The following is a 13,619-nucleotide window of genomic DNA, read 5'->3' on the forward strand; positions in this document are numbered from 1 at the left end:
GATTATGGAGATTGATTATGTTTCTTTTAAAGTTCCTTTATTTAAGTGAAAATGGATTGACAGTAACACTGGTGTAGAAACTGATGAATTAGGATTCACACGGGTTGATCTTCGAAAGACAACTTATAAGAATGAACCATTCATCATGGAAACCCAAGCGAAACAAGTTTTTCATGTCACTAATCCTTCTAAGACTAGATGGTCAATTGTACTTCAAGGAAAACGTCTTTCTGGTGAAAATCAAGATTTTAACTACGAGACCCCTTGTTTCGCAACACATATATGTTAATCATCTAAAGAAAACGATTCAGATGATGTGCATGTTATTCGTCGTGACCATAAAGAAGGAATATGGGAAAACTAGTAAGTAAAAATTTTATATCACTTAGTAATTTACAATTATTCATTTTACTTTTTTTATTCCTTTTACTAAAGATTTAATGTTCTTGCTGATTTTCCTAATTGGTTTACAATTGTTGTTCAAATTATAGGTGTTTAACGACTGATGACAAATCTTAGCATAAAACTTTTGGACAATCTACAAGACTTTCCATTTTGGTAATTGCTTTTGTTGTTAATCATTTGATTTATCTTTGTTGTAAAATTATAAGGTTTGTCCAATTTTGACTTTGCATTTGGTGTAAACTATTGTTCTTCTGTGATATAGTTCTGTAATGCAAGTACAATTGTTTTTGTTTCAGAAATCTGTAAAATATGGTTTTGTATTTTGTGATATGGTTATGTAATTCAGGTATAAACAAAAACATAAAAAAAAATCCACCCATCGATTTTCAAATAAAGCTGACGTAATAATATAGGGCTATTACCTCGGTTTTTAAACAAAACTGAGATTTTATGTTGGGCGTGTCATCCAACTTTGTAAATAAAAAAATGCAGATGTTGGGGTTTAAACCCATGATCTGATAACCTTATCCCTCGGTTTTTCATTAACCGAGGTGTTTAGTGGCATATTTTCTTGTCGTCCTTTGTTACGTCGCTTCAGTAATCGATATTACATCTCTTTCACGTGCAGCGTAAAAAACGTTATTTGTAGTAGTGTGTCAAGAAATTTTTATAATAAGATATTAATGTTTAAAATTGTTATTATATTTTAAATCATGTAATATTCAATTTTCTTCACTTTTTATGTGGAAGTTTAACAACAGGACACTTATTCCCAATGATTTAAAAGACATATTTAGACATTGGATTTTTATTTTCAATGCGATACTTGAAAATGGTGCTAATATATGATTTTGACTTTAATATAATATATATATATATATATATATATATATATATATATATATATATATATATATATATATGTTGGTAAAACAATATAGATTTGTAATAATGGAAAAAAAATTAAGTATTTCACCACGGTTGATTAAGAAGATCGTGATGATAGGTATCACACCAAATATTATATAGCATGCAATCTTTAGGAGTAAAATTCTAGACTTTTTTATATTGTATAGTGGTTGTTTATTATAATCGTTGTAATAGATAGCATGGTAGCTAGTTTATCATACTGTTCACACGTTCGTGATAAAAAATATCATACTTATAATCACATTATATCTCACAACGATTAGTTAACCGTAATGATATTATTTTTTCAACTATTATAAAATGAGTTATTCGTAGTAGTGAGGACATCTAATTCTTTTAATTGATATGCCCTATTCTTGGATGGTAAAGAAAACAAATTTCTTTAATCCTTTTAGAAACTCAGGAGTGTACCCCCTGCATTTGTTAGAAACTCCACAATACATCTTTTAATTTAATAAACTTTTTTTTGAAAAATTAATTTAAAAATATAAATGCTCCTTAATTGCATCAATGACACATTGCATCAATAATGAGGCTCATCAACCTGGCTTTCTAGTAGTTGCTTAATTGATGGAACAAGCCTTTCATGGATAAAACCTTCAACAATTATAGCATAATAATCACAAATAATTTATTACAACTACAACTAAAATGTCCCTGTCAAAGGAAAACTACAACTAACATGCATATGTACATGTAAATGATGGGATCTCATAAATGATTAACTTACTAAATAATGTATGCAATTAATTCATAAATGCGATGAATTCATTATCGAGTCCCCTATAGTCTCGTTTGAGTCATGCATCAAAGGATCCTCTCACGTGTAATGTTATATAGTTTATGCTAAGCTGTAGTAGATGAAGACAATTAAGAAAGAATACCTACATGATCCTCAAGGACCTACCCTAACCATAACCTATACTTAATTTATACACAACCGATTTTGTGAGAAATTATTATAAAAAAAATATATAATATAAAAATAGAAATCATGTGAAAATACAACTTTGACTAGCAAAGAAGGCAAGGCTTTAGTATTTGCGTCTGGTACCATCAAATGCTCAGCTGAATTGGGTTTCCCGAATGTGCTTCTTTTAAATTAGATTCTAAAAGAGTACATACTTTATTTTTATTTTTATGATATCTATACATTTGGGTCCATTCTTACATCTTCTAGACATTTTCTCTAGAATGTTGCTTTTTTTAAGAGAACTCTTCTATTGCCTAGTTGGTTTTAAATGAAATTCAACATGTTTTATTTTGTAAAATATAAAAATAAAAATGTAGTCACTACAAGAAAAGTCCAATTTAAATTCAAATATTTTAACATCAAGCTGTTTATGGTGATAATAACGTTTATTTAACGTCCAATATTTCTAACACAAACGAATTTTAATCTTCTTTTCTTTGAATTTTTTAATTTTTTAGTCTCTCTTATAAAAAACAAGATTTTTGGTTTCTACTTTTTGTATGTATTTTGAGTTATTTTTGGTCTCCCTCAAAAAATTTATATTGATATATTTAGTTATGGCGTGGCAATGACTTTGAGAATATATTTTAACTCTTTTGACACACCAGATACAAAACGTTTTATATTTGTATTAATTATATTTAAATTGATCAATGGAAATAAAAAAGTCAGAGGAATGAATTAATTCACCAATTGAATCTTAATTTATGAAAACACCATTTGTGTTACGCGTTTTGAAACAACCATTCTCCATCACCGTGGATTCACGAGTTCGTAAGTTCTTCTATAATGGACATTCCACCTGCATAATGGAAAAGCAATGAAGAGATTAAATTTTGTCCTATTATGTATTTTGTTGTCCCTATAGAAATATACCATTATGATATACATTTTGTATTATGTTATCTAGGCCAACTAATTGTCAATCTATTAGGTTAAGAATTTATCATAGGAGTAAATTCGCAGACAGCTTTATTAAATGGTATGTTTAAGAAATGATTTGGAAGTGAGATGTAGACGAATTGTCTTGTATGCAATTCGAGGATTTTATTAATAATTAGGGATATAAAAATGTTAATGTTTGTGGTGTTGGAACTCTAGGTTTAGCTTTGTTCGTGGTCTTAAACCCTATAAACTCTCATGTTCATGTGATAAAATTTGTTGAAGATGTTAATGGTTTTGAGTTGGTAGATGCGTATGTCAAACATTGCATTGAAAACCCTGAGATAATATATGAGTCAAAATTAGGACATAATGTAAATTTTGATGATGATGATGATGTTTAGTGTATTGGTGAGAAGTTAGAGTCCACAAATGTTGATCAAGTACAAAGTAGATGATGATGTAGATGATGTACCCGAGGCTAACATAGGTTCTGGAAATGGTGATGAAGTAAAAGCAGCTGATGATGCAAATGATGAAAGAAAGTTTGTGGAGTGCAGCAAGGGCTGTAATTATTCCAGTATAGGAAAGGGAAATGCTAAGGATAAAAAGTTTGAATGAAGCTGCTTGGAAGGAAATGAAGGAGGTTTCTACACAATATTGGAGCATGTCAGACTTTAACACCTATTCAAAATGTGGTCTACAGGTAAACAATATGTGTGAAACATTTAATATGGAGGAGATTTTAAAATATAAGGACAAATCAATAATCACCTTATTATGAGGGATTATAAAATACCTGGTCAAAAAACTAATAATCATAAGGAAATAATGAATCATGATTGAAATATTTTCCTTAGAATCCAATTTGTACTTGAAAAGAACAAGAAATTTACAGAGGGTTCGAATCCTACATGGCATGGTCATATGATGATTTGACCATATTTGGTGTACCCAATGGAATTGAAACTTATTGTGTCAATCTCAAGGAAAAACATACGATGTAGGAAATGGCATTTATCTTGGATCCCTTGCAACCATGTCATAACAAAGTATATGGCATAACAAGAAACAACCAAAAGATTATGTGTCTGAGTATTACAAGTTTGTTACATCACATTAATTACAATATTTTAACTGTCAAAACTATTGCTTATCTAACATTATTGTGTGCAGGAAATTTACTTAAGTTAATATAGTTTGTTGTTATCAATTATGACTTATTTTTCATAGTTCAATTCGAATTTTATTTTTGTCGTTTAATTAAGTATATTATATTATTTATTTTGGTATTCTATCTTATTTAATTTAGATATTCTTAATTTTTTAAACTTTATTTTAATTATTATGTTATATTATTTTAATTTTGGTTTGAATTAGTTTAACTTATTTTATTGTAATTCTTTAATTTAAACAAATTATTCTTAAATGATGGTTGAAATGAAATGTACAATTATATTATGTTATTATATGCACTATCAATATTGTTGTATTAAGTTTGTAATGGAATTTTGGAATATTTATTTTATTAAGTAATGAACATATTATTATGTGTCATATATTTATGAAATTTAATTTCATATTATTAGTTTATTTAATAAACGGTTCAACCGTAGGTTTACCTGTTGAACCAATTGAACCTTAAATCAGAAGTATCGCTGATTCGATCTCCGGTTCGATTCTTAAAATATTGGTTTTGAGTGAGGTAAATAGATGTTAATAAACTATTCATTAAAAAGGATAGTTTAATGCTAAATCAAACTAATTTATCATATATCTAGATTATAAAATGAAGCATAGCCAACGATTTTACCCTTAGCAGTGGAGAGGACTGTAATGCACTCTCTTTAAAGATCCCAACAACATCAGCTCCAAAGAGAACTGGAAAAGGAATGAGGACTAGCTTCCTTTGATGCACACAATAAGATATCCCATTGATTAAACTACATATAGGTGTTTGACAACAAACAAAGTAAGATTGAGAGCAAGTTGAATGAAGTTTCCCAGTTCTATGTTCCATATGAATTTCTCCACACGCTCAAGAGAATCATCCCAAAGGTTATGTGCTTTGTCCATTAATTGATCAAATTTCATTTTTCTATCTTCTTATGATTGATGTGCAGACATATTCATAGAACATGAGATTTTGGGCTATGTCTACTAAGATGTACATAATGGTTTTACATTTGCAGGGCATATCTAGATATGCCCTGCAAATGTAAAAGTAGTATAGCACGGAAAAACAATTTTGTTGAGCTTTTCATTGGCACTTACGGGAAAAGACAAAATGAAGATTACAACAACACAATGGCAGCGACACAACCGACACACTCACAACAACACAACAACATGATAGTCAGCGACACTCTCATAGCAACACAACAATACGACTGGCAACACACTCACAGTAAGACAACAATATGAATGGCGACTAGCTAGAAAAGTTGCAGTTAATGATGCCTTAAGCCAACACTTCTAGCAGAAAGTGCCGCCTAATGATGCTTTACGCCATCACTTTTATTAGAAAACGCTTCCTAATAAAACTTTCGCAAAAATATTTTTAACAAAAAGTACTGTCTAATGATATCTTACGCCAGCACATCTAACAGAAAACGCTGTCTAATGATGTTTTATATTAATGCTTTTATTAGAAAGCGGTACCTAAAGAGGACTTATGTTTATACTTTTAACAAAAATGTGTTTTTTAAAGTGCAATTAAACCAACGCTTTTAGCGATGCATATACCTACAACATCTCTTGAATGGACAAGGTTTGAAAGTACTGTTTAAGGTCTTCTTTAGCATCGTGTTTATTTATAAAATCCACATCCCCCTTGTCCTAAAAAAACACAATGAAAAGTATATAAATGTAACTTTAAAATTCCGATCACGAGTAAACTTATGGACGAAAATTAAATTATTGGAATGTCTAGGAATATGATGCATATATTGTATCTTGAATGAAGGTTGTGATTCAGTATTTTTAGTGCCAACGACACGAGCATTAGAGTCTTCAGAAATAGTGAGATAAGGAATATTCAAAAGTGAAGTATGTTGAAATTCAACTTTTGACCATACAGTTGGGAAATGTGTTTAATTGTAATTCCTTGTGTCGAAGCAGGTTGCTCGACAAGACAATGATGTGTCAAGTTGTATTAGTGTGTCGAAGTGTCGAAGCATGTTGCTTCACACAGGATTTTAACGTAAGTCTATATTTGGTAGTGTTAACTATTTTGAACTTTTATAGTTTTGGACTTTGCCTTAGGGAGTAAGCTAACCTAAATCTATAAATAGAGGGAGAAACTCTTATTCTTGTATGAAGAGAAGAAAGAACTCATAACACTGTATTCACGAAATTTTACAGTTGCAAAGTGAATAAATAAGTTTTCCACATGTTGTAGGCAGAGAGAAAACTCTGCAAAAAATATTCTTCTCCTTAAACCTTTTTTTTATTTCTTTCTCAACTGTTCTTTTCATTGTCATTGTGTGGGTGATAACAATCTTATTCATCAATTTTGATAGAAATTCTCCATAGATTGTGGTGGATTTCCAACATATGGTATCAAGAGCTCCGATTTAAGTGATTTGTGGGAAGAAAATCACGATGGTAATTAATCATCCAAACAGGTATTTTCCAGCGAATCTTTTGATTCTCAAGAATAATAATTATGAAAATTGGTGCAAGTAGATGAAAGTTGTGTTATGTTATCAAGATCTTTAGGATCTTGTGAAGGAAGGAGTAACAATGCTTGCAGAAAACACGAAGGATCAAGAAAGGGCCGCACATAAAGAATTAAAAAAGAAAGATTATCAAGCTCTCTTTATAATCCATCAATGTGTTGATTCAGATAATTTTGAAAAAATTAGTAATGTAGAGTCAGCGAAAGAAACATGGGAAATTCTGAAGAAGTCATTTGGAGACGCGGAGAAGGTGAAAGAGGTGAGGTTACAAACTCACAAAAGGACGTATGAATTACTTCAAATAGAAGACAATGAAAGCATAATTGATTTCTTCACTAAGGTTACGAAACTGGTGAATAAAATTAAGGTATATGGAGAAATGTTGACATCAAGATCTGTTATTGGAAAGATCTTGAGGTCGTTGGCTCCAAAGTTTGACCACGTGGTAGTAGCCATAGAAGAGTCCGAAGATTCGTCAAAATTGACAAAAAAAAAGCTTCAAGAGACACTTGAATCTCATGAAAAAAGAATAACTAAAAGAGTTGCAGGGAAGTTGTAGAATGATGTGGCTTTGCATGCGCAATCAAAAAAAGAAAGGAAATGCAAAGGAAGATGGAATGGCAACAAAGGCAGAGAAGGCTACAACAATTCGACTGGTAGACATCAGCAAGAAGGAAATTGGCCAAATCAAAGAAAACCCTGGAACCAAGGCAACCAAAGAGGTGGTGCTGCAAGTAGAGGAAGAGGTGGTGGTCGAAAGCCAAGTAAGAGTTACATTCAGTGTTACAATTGTTAGAAGAATGGTCATTATTCTAGTGATTGTCGAGAAAAGCATATGAATCAAGAAACTTATGCAAAGATGGTGAAAGATGAAGAAGAAGAGATGTTGCCAATGGTTACAACGAGAGATGTAGAAAGATTCGAGGACCAGTGGTACTTGGACTCAAGATGCTCATCAGACATGTCTGGAAAGAAATATTGGTTTGTCAACATAAAACCCTCAATGAATAACATGGTGAAATTTGCAAATGACAATACCCTAGAAGCTGAAGGTGTTGGTGATATTCTGATTATGAGGAAAGATGGAAAGAGGACAATAATTTTAAATGTGGTGTACATATCAGGCATGAAGAGCAATTTTCTCAACATATGGCAGTTAGTCGAAAAGAAATACAAGGTATCGGTCGAATATAAGATGATGAGAGTTCTCGATTCAAATTGAAGATTGATCATGAATGTCTCAGAATAAAACCTTCAAGATTGAGCTTAATGTGATAGAGCATAAGTGCATTGCAACAGTAGCCAACAGAGATGAATGGATATGGCATTATAGACTTAGTCATCTCAATTTCAAAGACATTAGAGATTTAAAGAGAAGAAATATGGTTTCTGGATTACCAGAAATCGACATTCCAAACGAAGTGTGTGAAGAATCTGTGCAGGTGAAGCAACACAAGAACAACTTCAGTAAGGATGCAAGAAGCAGGTCGAAGGCAATTCTTGAAGTCATATATTCTGATGTATGTGGTCCTATCGAGATGGATTCGATTGAAGGTAACACATACTTTGTTACATTCATAGATGATTTCAGTCGAAAATTATGGGCTTACTTGATCAAGAAGAAAAGTGAAGTGATCGAGGTATTTGCCAAGTTTAATCTATGGTCAAAAGACAAAACGGTCGAAAGCTTAAGATTCTGAGGACAGGTGGTGGTGGAGAATATGCGTCGAAAGACTTCGATGCATTATGTGTGAAAGAATGGATTTGCATGAGGTGGTGCCACCCTACACTCTATAGCAGGATGAAGTTGCAAAAAGGAATAATAGAACCATCATGAATATGGTGAGAAGTATGCTGAAAGACAAGCATTTACCCAAACAATTATGGGAAGAAGATGTGTTGACTACAACATATATCCTAAACAGATGTCCGACGAAGAAGATAGAAGGAATCACACCAGAAGAATGTTGGTCTGATGTCAAGCCTAGCTTGAGTCGTCTGAAGGTGTTTGGATCTATATCACATAGACATGTGCCAGATCAATTGAGAAGAAAACTTGATGATAAGTTGAGTCTGATGATCCTGATAGAATATCATTCAACTAGAGGATACAAGTTGTTCTACCAAGTGAATAAGCAAGTGGTGATCAACAGGGACGTTATCATAGATGAGCTTAAAGAATTGGATTGAAATGATAATGTTAAGAAGGATTCAATGAGAATCTTTTGCAATGAACCAGCTAGTGAAGTCGAAAGAGAAGTTCGACAAGAAGTCAGAGGTGAAGCAGACCCAAGCAGGCCTCAAAGAACAAGATGCATGCCTGCAAGGTTGTAAGAATGTGTGATTACATCAGATGATGTGGTCAATGAAGAAGGTGAGCTGGTACATTATGTTTTCTACGCAGATGTTGAACTAGTCAATGCGGTTGAGGGATTGAAAGATTCGAAGTGGGTGAAAGCAATAAACGAAGTACTAAAGTCAACTAAAGTTAACAACACTTGGTCACTTGTCGAATTTCCCCAAGACAAGATGGAAATCGATGTGAAGTGGATATACAAGGTAAAATTGGATCCTAAAGGAGAAGTGACTTGACACAAGGAGAGACTTGTGGCGAAAGGATTTCTTCAGAATGAAGGAATCGACTTCGACGAAGTTTTTGTACCTGTTACTAGGATCGAAACAATCTGGTTGGTTGTTGGTCTAGCAAACATGAAAAACTGGAAAATGTATCATATGGATTTGAAATATGCATTCCTGAATGGCCCCTTAGAAGAAGAAGTTTATGTTGCACAACCAGCCGGGTTTGTGAAACAAGGCAAAGAAAGAAAGGTGTACAGGTTGCATAAAGCCTTTTAGGAACTTAAACAAGCTCCAAGAGATTGAAACAAAAAGATATATGGCTTTCTAAGGGAGAAGGAATTTGTAAAGTGAAAAACTGAACAGGGAGTATATGTAAGAAGAAGCAAGAGTGAATTGCTTATACTATGTCTCTATGTCGATGACTTCTTGATAATAGGTAGATGCAAGAAAGAGATCAAAGACTTCAAAGGTGATCTCAACAAGGAATTCCAAATGTCAAATTTGGATGACATTTCATATTTCCTTAGCATAGAATTCTAAAATAGTGGTATAGGTTTGATGATGCACCAAAGAAGGTATGCAGGAGAAATAGTCAAGAGATTTGAGATGCAAGATTGCAACCGAATTACGACTCCAGCTGAGCCCATACTACAATTGTCAAAAGATTCAGATTCAGATGATGTCGATCCAACCCGATATAGAAGATAGATTGGGTCACTACGATACATTTGTCACACAAGGTCTGACTTAGCATGCAATGTGGGTATGGTGAGTAGATTCATGGAAAAGCCAAAGATATCACATATAACAGTGGCGAAGAGGATACTAAAGTATCTGAAAGGAACTCTCGATTATGACATTTTGTTTCCCGCAGCTGATAAAGGAAAAGAATGCAAACTAGAGGGATACACCGACTCAAGTTGGTGTAGTGATGTTGAGGATCGAAAATTCACATTTGGCTCTGTGTTTATGCTAGGTGGTGCACCAGTTGCTTGGAGTTCGAGAAATTAGTCAGTAGTGGCATTATCGTCCTGCGGATCATAATACATAGTTTCTTCCCTTTGTGCATGTCAAGCAACGTGGATGATAAATCTGGTCGAATAGATAACAATAAAGATTCATGACGAAATTACCATGAAGATCGACAACAAGTCAGCTATCAATCTGACGAAGAATCCGATAACACATGATCGAAGCAAGCACATCGAAATGAGGTTCCATTATCTTCAAGAGCAGGTAGCAGATGGAAAATGAATTTGGAACACTGCAGAACTGAGAATAAGATTGCAGACATCATGACGAAGGGCGTGCATGTGAAAATGTTCAGAAGACTAAAAACTATAATGAATGTAGATAGCTTAGACACAATGAATTAGATGGTGTGTTGAATTGTAATTTCTTGTGTTGAAGCAGGTTGCTCGGTAGAAAAAGGATGTGTTGAATTGTATTAGTGCGTTGAAGTGTCGATGCATGTTGTTTCACACAGGATGTCGACTTAGGCCCATTTTTAGTAGTGTTAACTACTTTGGCCTTTTATAATTTTGGACTTTGACTTAGAGAGTAAGCTAACCTAAATCTATAAATAGAGAGAGTAACCATTATTCTTGTATGAAAAGAAGAAAGAACTCATAATATTGTATTCTCAGAACTTTACAATTGTAATGTGAATAAAGAAGTTTTTCATAGGTTGTGGAATCGATTTCAAAAATTAAAAGATTTATAATACCATGTTGTAAAATGGGATTAACATGTTTATAAAGTTAAAATAATCTTACTTAAATAGAAAGAAAAATAAATACAATATGGTTTGCCTAATGGATTTCAGACTAATATTGCAAATTATTATTTACGGTTTAATATTTACTATTCAAAGGATTTGTTAACTACAAATATTTTGGAAAACGCCCGTAGTTGGAGCACGATAAGGGATTTATTACCTTTACTCTCTCACATAGAGTATGTCGATCCCTATAGGTGAATGTAAATGTTGTACAAATTTCTACCAACACAAAACTATCAACATTAAGTCTTTTAACACATTCTGTTGGACACTGCATTTGTCATGAAATACCATCGCATATACTTTGAAAAGAACCCCACTCAAGTTTTCTTTTATTAAAATTTTGACCTGCTATCTAATATATTACTGTTAAGAGTCTCACATCGAATAATATATGATGTTTATAAATAGGGGCAATCCTCACTCTACCAACCGATTTTGTAGGATTGAGTAGGCCCAAACCACACATCCTTAACAGTCTCGTTTAAGATCCGGTAGGCCACCCACCATTTATTTCCACGCTCCGGTCCTCACTCTACCAATTACAAACCTCAACATTATTATTAATTCCTAAAATAACCAGGAAATGTCAACAGACGTAGCAAATTGTTGTTATTTTATTGAAAAATGACCAATCAATATAGTTTCACAAATACAAAGAAGCTCCACTTCTTTCAACCACAACTCCTTGAAATTGAACATTTACATAGTATATGAAAATAATTTGAACTAATACAAAGCATATATATAGAGTGACAATAAATAATGACAGTTTAATACAATTAAATATATAAACAAATTTAAATGTCACGATTTCTTCTACATTCCGCAGGTATCTGAGGGAAACGTTTTCTATCAGAGCAATAATTGTAAATGGTGAATTTCTTACGCACCCACTTTATTCTTCGCCATTGCGCTGCATCAAGATCACGAAACTCAACTCGATCCCACCATCTCTTACCTTGTGTTGCACAGAATTTTGCATCAACAGATGCTTCACATCCATCAATGTGGAAACTTTTGTATCCGGCTATGAATGGTGCTTTTGACCAATCTGTTTTCTCTAAACCACCTCTTGTTGCCCAATCATCTGCATTCCATAAACTGTTGTATATTTTCATTGGTTGGTCAAATGGGAATTTCACTCCTAAATCTTTGCTGTTCTTGAACACTCTTATTGGAACATCATCTACATAGAATCTGCAAGCAAATCAATCATATAGGTTAAGCATGATTGTTTCATCAATATTGCAATAGTTGAGTCAAGTAATGCTTACACAATCTGGTACATGTTCCATAGAACGGAGTATCTGTGGTAGGCTTTTGTAGGATCAAACCAGAGAAAGATTCTTTGTTCTCTATCACCTTGTCCACCAGTGAATACATTTGTTTGTAAAATATAAGGTTGTCCTGTTCGGTTCCCCAAGAATTCAAAGTCTATTTCATCATGCTCCGCATTTTGAGAAGATAACTGCAATATTTCATGCAATAATTAACAAAGCCAAATAATTTATCTCACTGCAAAATTTTCTCAAACAAAATAAATAATTTTTGTTCATACATAAAAAGCAGTGACTGTTCCAGCTGAATCACCAGGAACCATCTTTATATTCATACTAAAGTGACCAAACAAGTATGAACCTTTGGATTGAAAACCAGTACCTGTACAAATTCAAAACATGTAATATATATCAAGTTTACAATTACTTTAACCTATAAGCCATAGATTTTTTCTAAGCAACATGTAGTATACACACCGGTGTACTTATCAAGAAGAAGTTGAATCGCAGAACCTCCATTAAAATATTTGATATGATCGAAAGCCCAGGTTGGCGCGTAGTTTCGACCGAACGGTACATCGACAGGCTTCGGAGGGGTGGCGCAGAAAGCCTGAGATGTTAAAGATGATAATATTAGAGGCACAATCCAAAATGAAAAATCCATTTTTACGTGAATGTATTTCAATGAGTAGAAGATTATGCAAGTATGCAATTTCTCAGGATAGTTTAAACAGAATATATAGGCACATGATCCTAGATATGCCTTTGAAGTTGAGACCTATACTCAATGATTTAATATTGGCCTAACTACGTAAAGGATATTAGTTTAGAAGCAACTCATATCGTGATTATGTTACGTGTTTACTATAATCATCCATCACTTTCTATATGCACCTATACGTAATGCAGAAAATTTTATTTTCATAAAATTAAAGTGATAACTCTGAAGGTTTCATGTTATCTGACAAACACTTGTATATAACATATCTATATCTATATTTTTATAAACAACCAAGAGAGAAAAAAATTTAATTTTTATTTTAAATTTACTTTTTCTTTAATTAGAATCATGGAATGTAGGTGATAACAAAGAAGAGAGATACATTTTT

General features: G+C 32.8%; 1 protein-coding gene across 1 annotated transcript; it reads right to left on the bottom strand.

The window, feature by feature from the left end:
• Positions 1–11,826: 11,826 nt before the first annotated feature.
• Positions 11,827–13,401, bottom strand: LOC127126711 (probable xyloglucan endotransglucosylase/hydrolase protein B). Its single transcript, XM_051055690.1, has 4 exons — positions 12,988–13,401; positions 12,792–12,892; positions 12,508–12,701; positions 11,827–12,430 (listed from the first exon to the last, which is right to left on the bottom strand). Exons 1-4 carry the CDS (start codon positions 13,172–13,174, stop codon positions 12,031–12,033), a joined length of 882 nt encoding a protein of 293 aa, XP_050911647.1. The 5' UTR covers positions 13,175–13,401; the 3' UTR covers positions 11,827–12,030.
• Between the last annotated feature and the right edge of the window lie 218 nt (positions 13,402–13,619).

This window comes from Lathyrus oleraceus, chromosome 3, assembly GCF_024323335.1.
Source record: "Lathyrus oleraceus cultivar Zhongwan6 chromosome 3, CAAS_Psat_ZW6_1.0, whole genome shotgun sequence".
Taxonomy (NCBI): domain Eukaryota; kingdom Viridiplantae; phylum Streptophyta; class Magnoliopsida; order Fabales; family Fabaceae; genus Lathyrus; species Lathyrus oleraceus.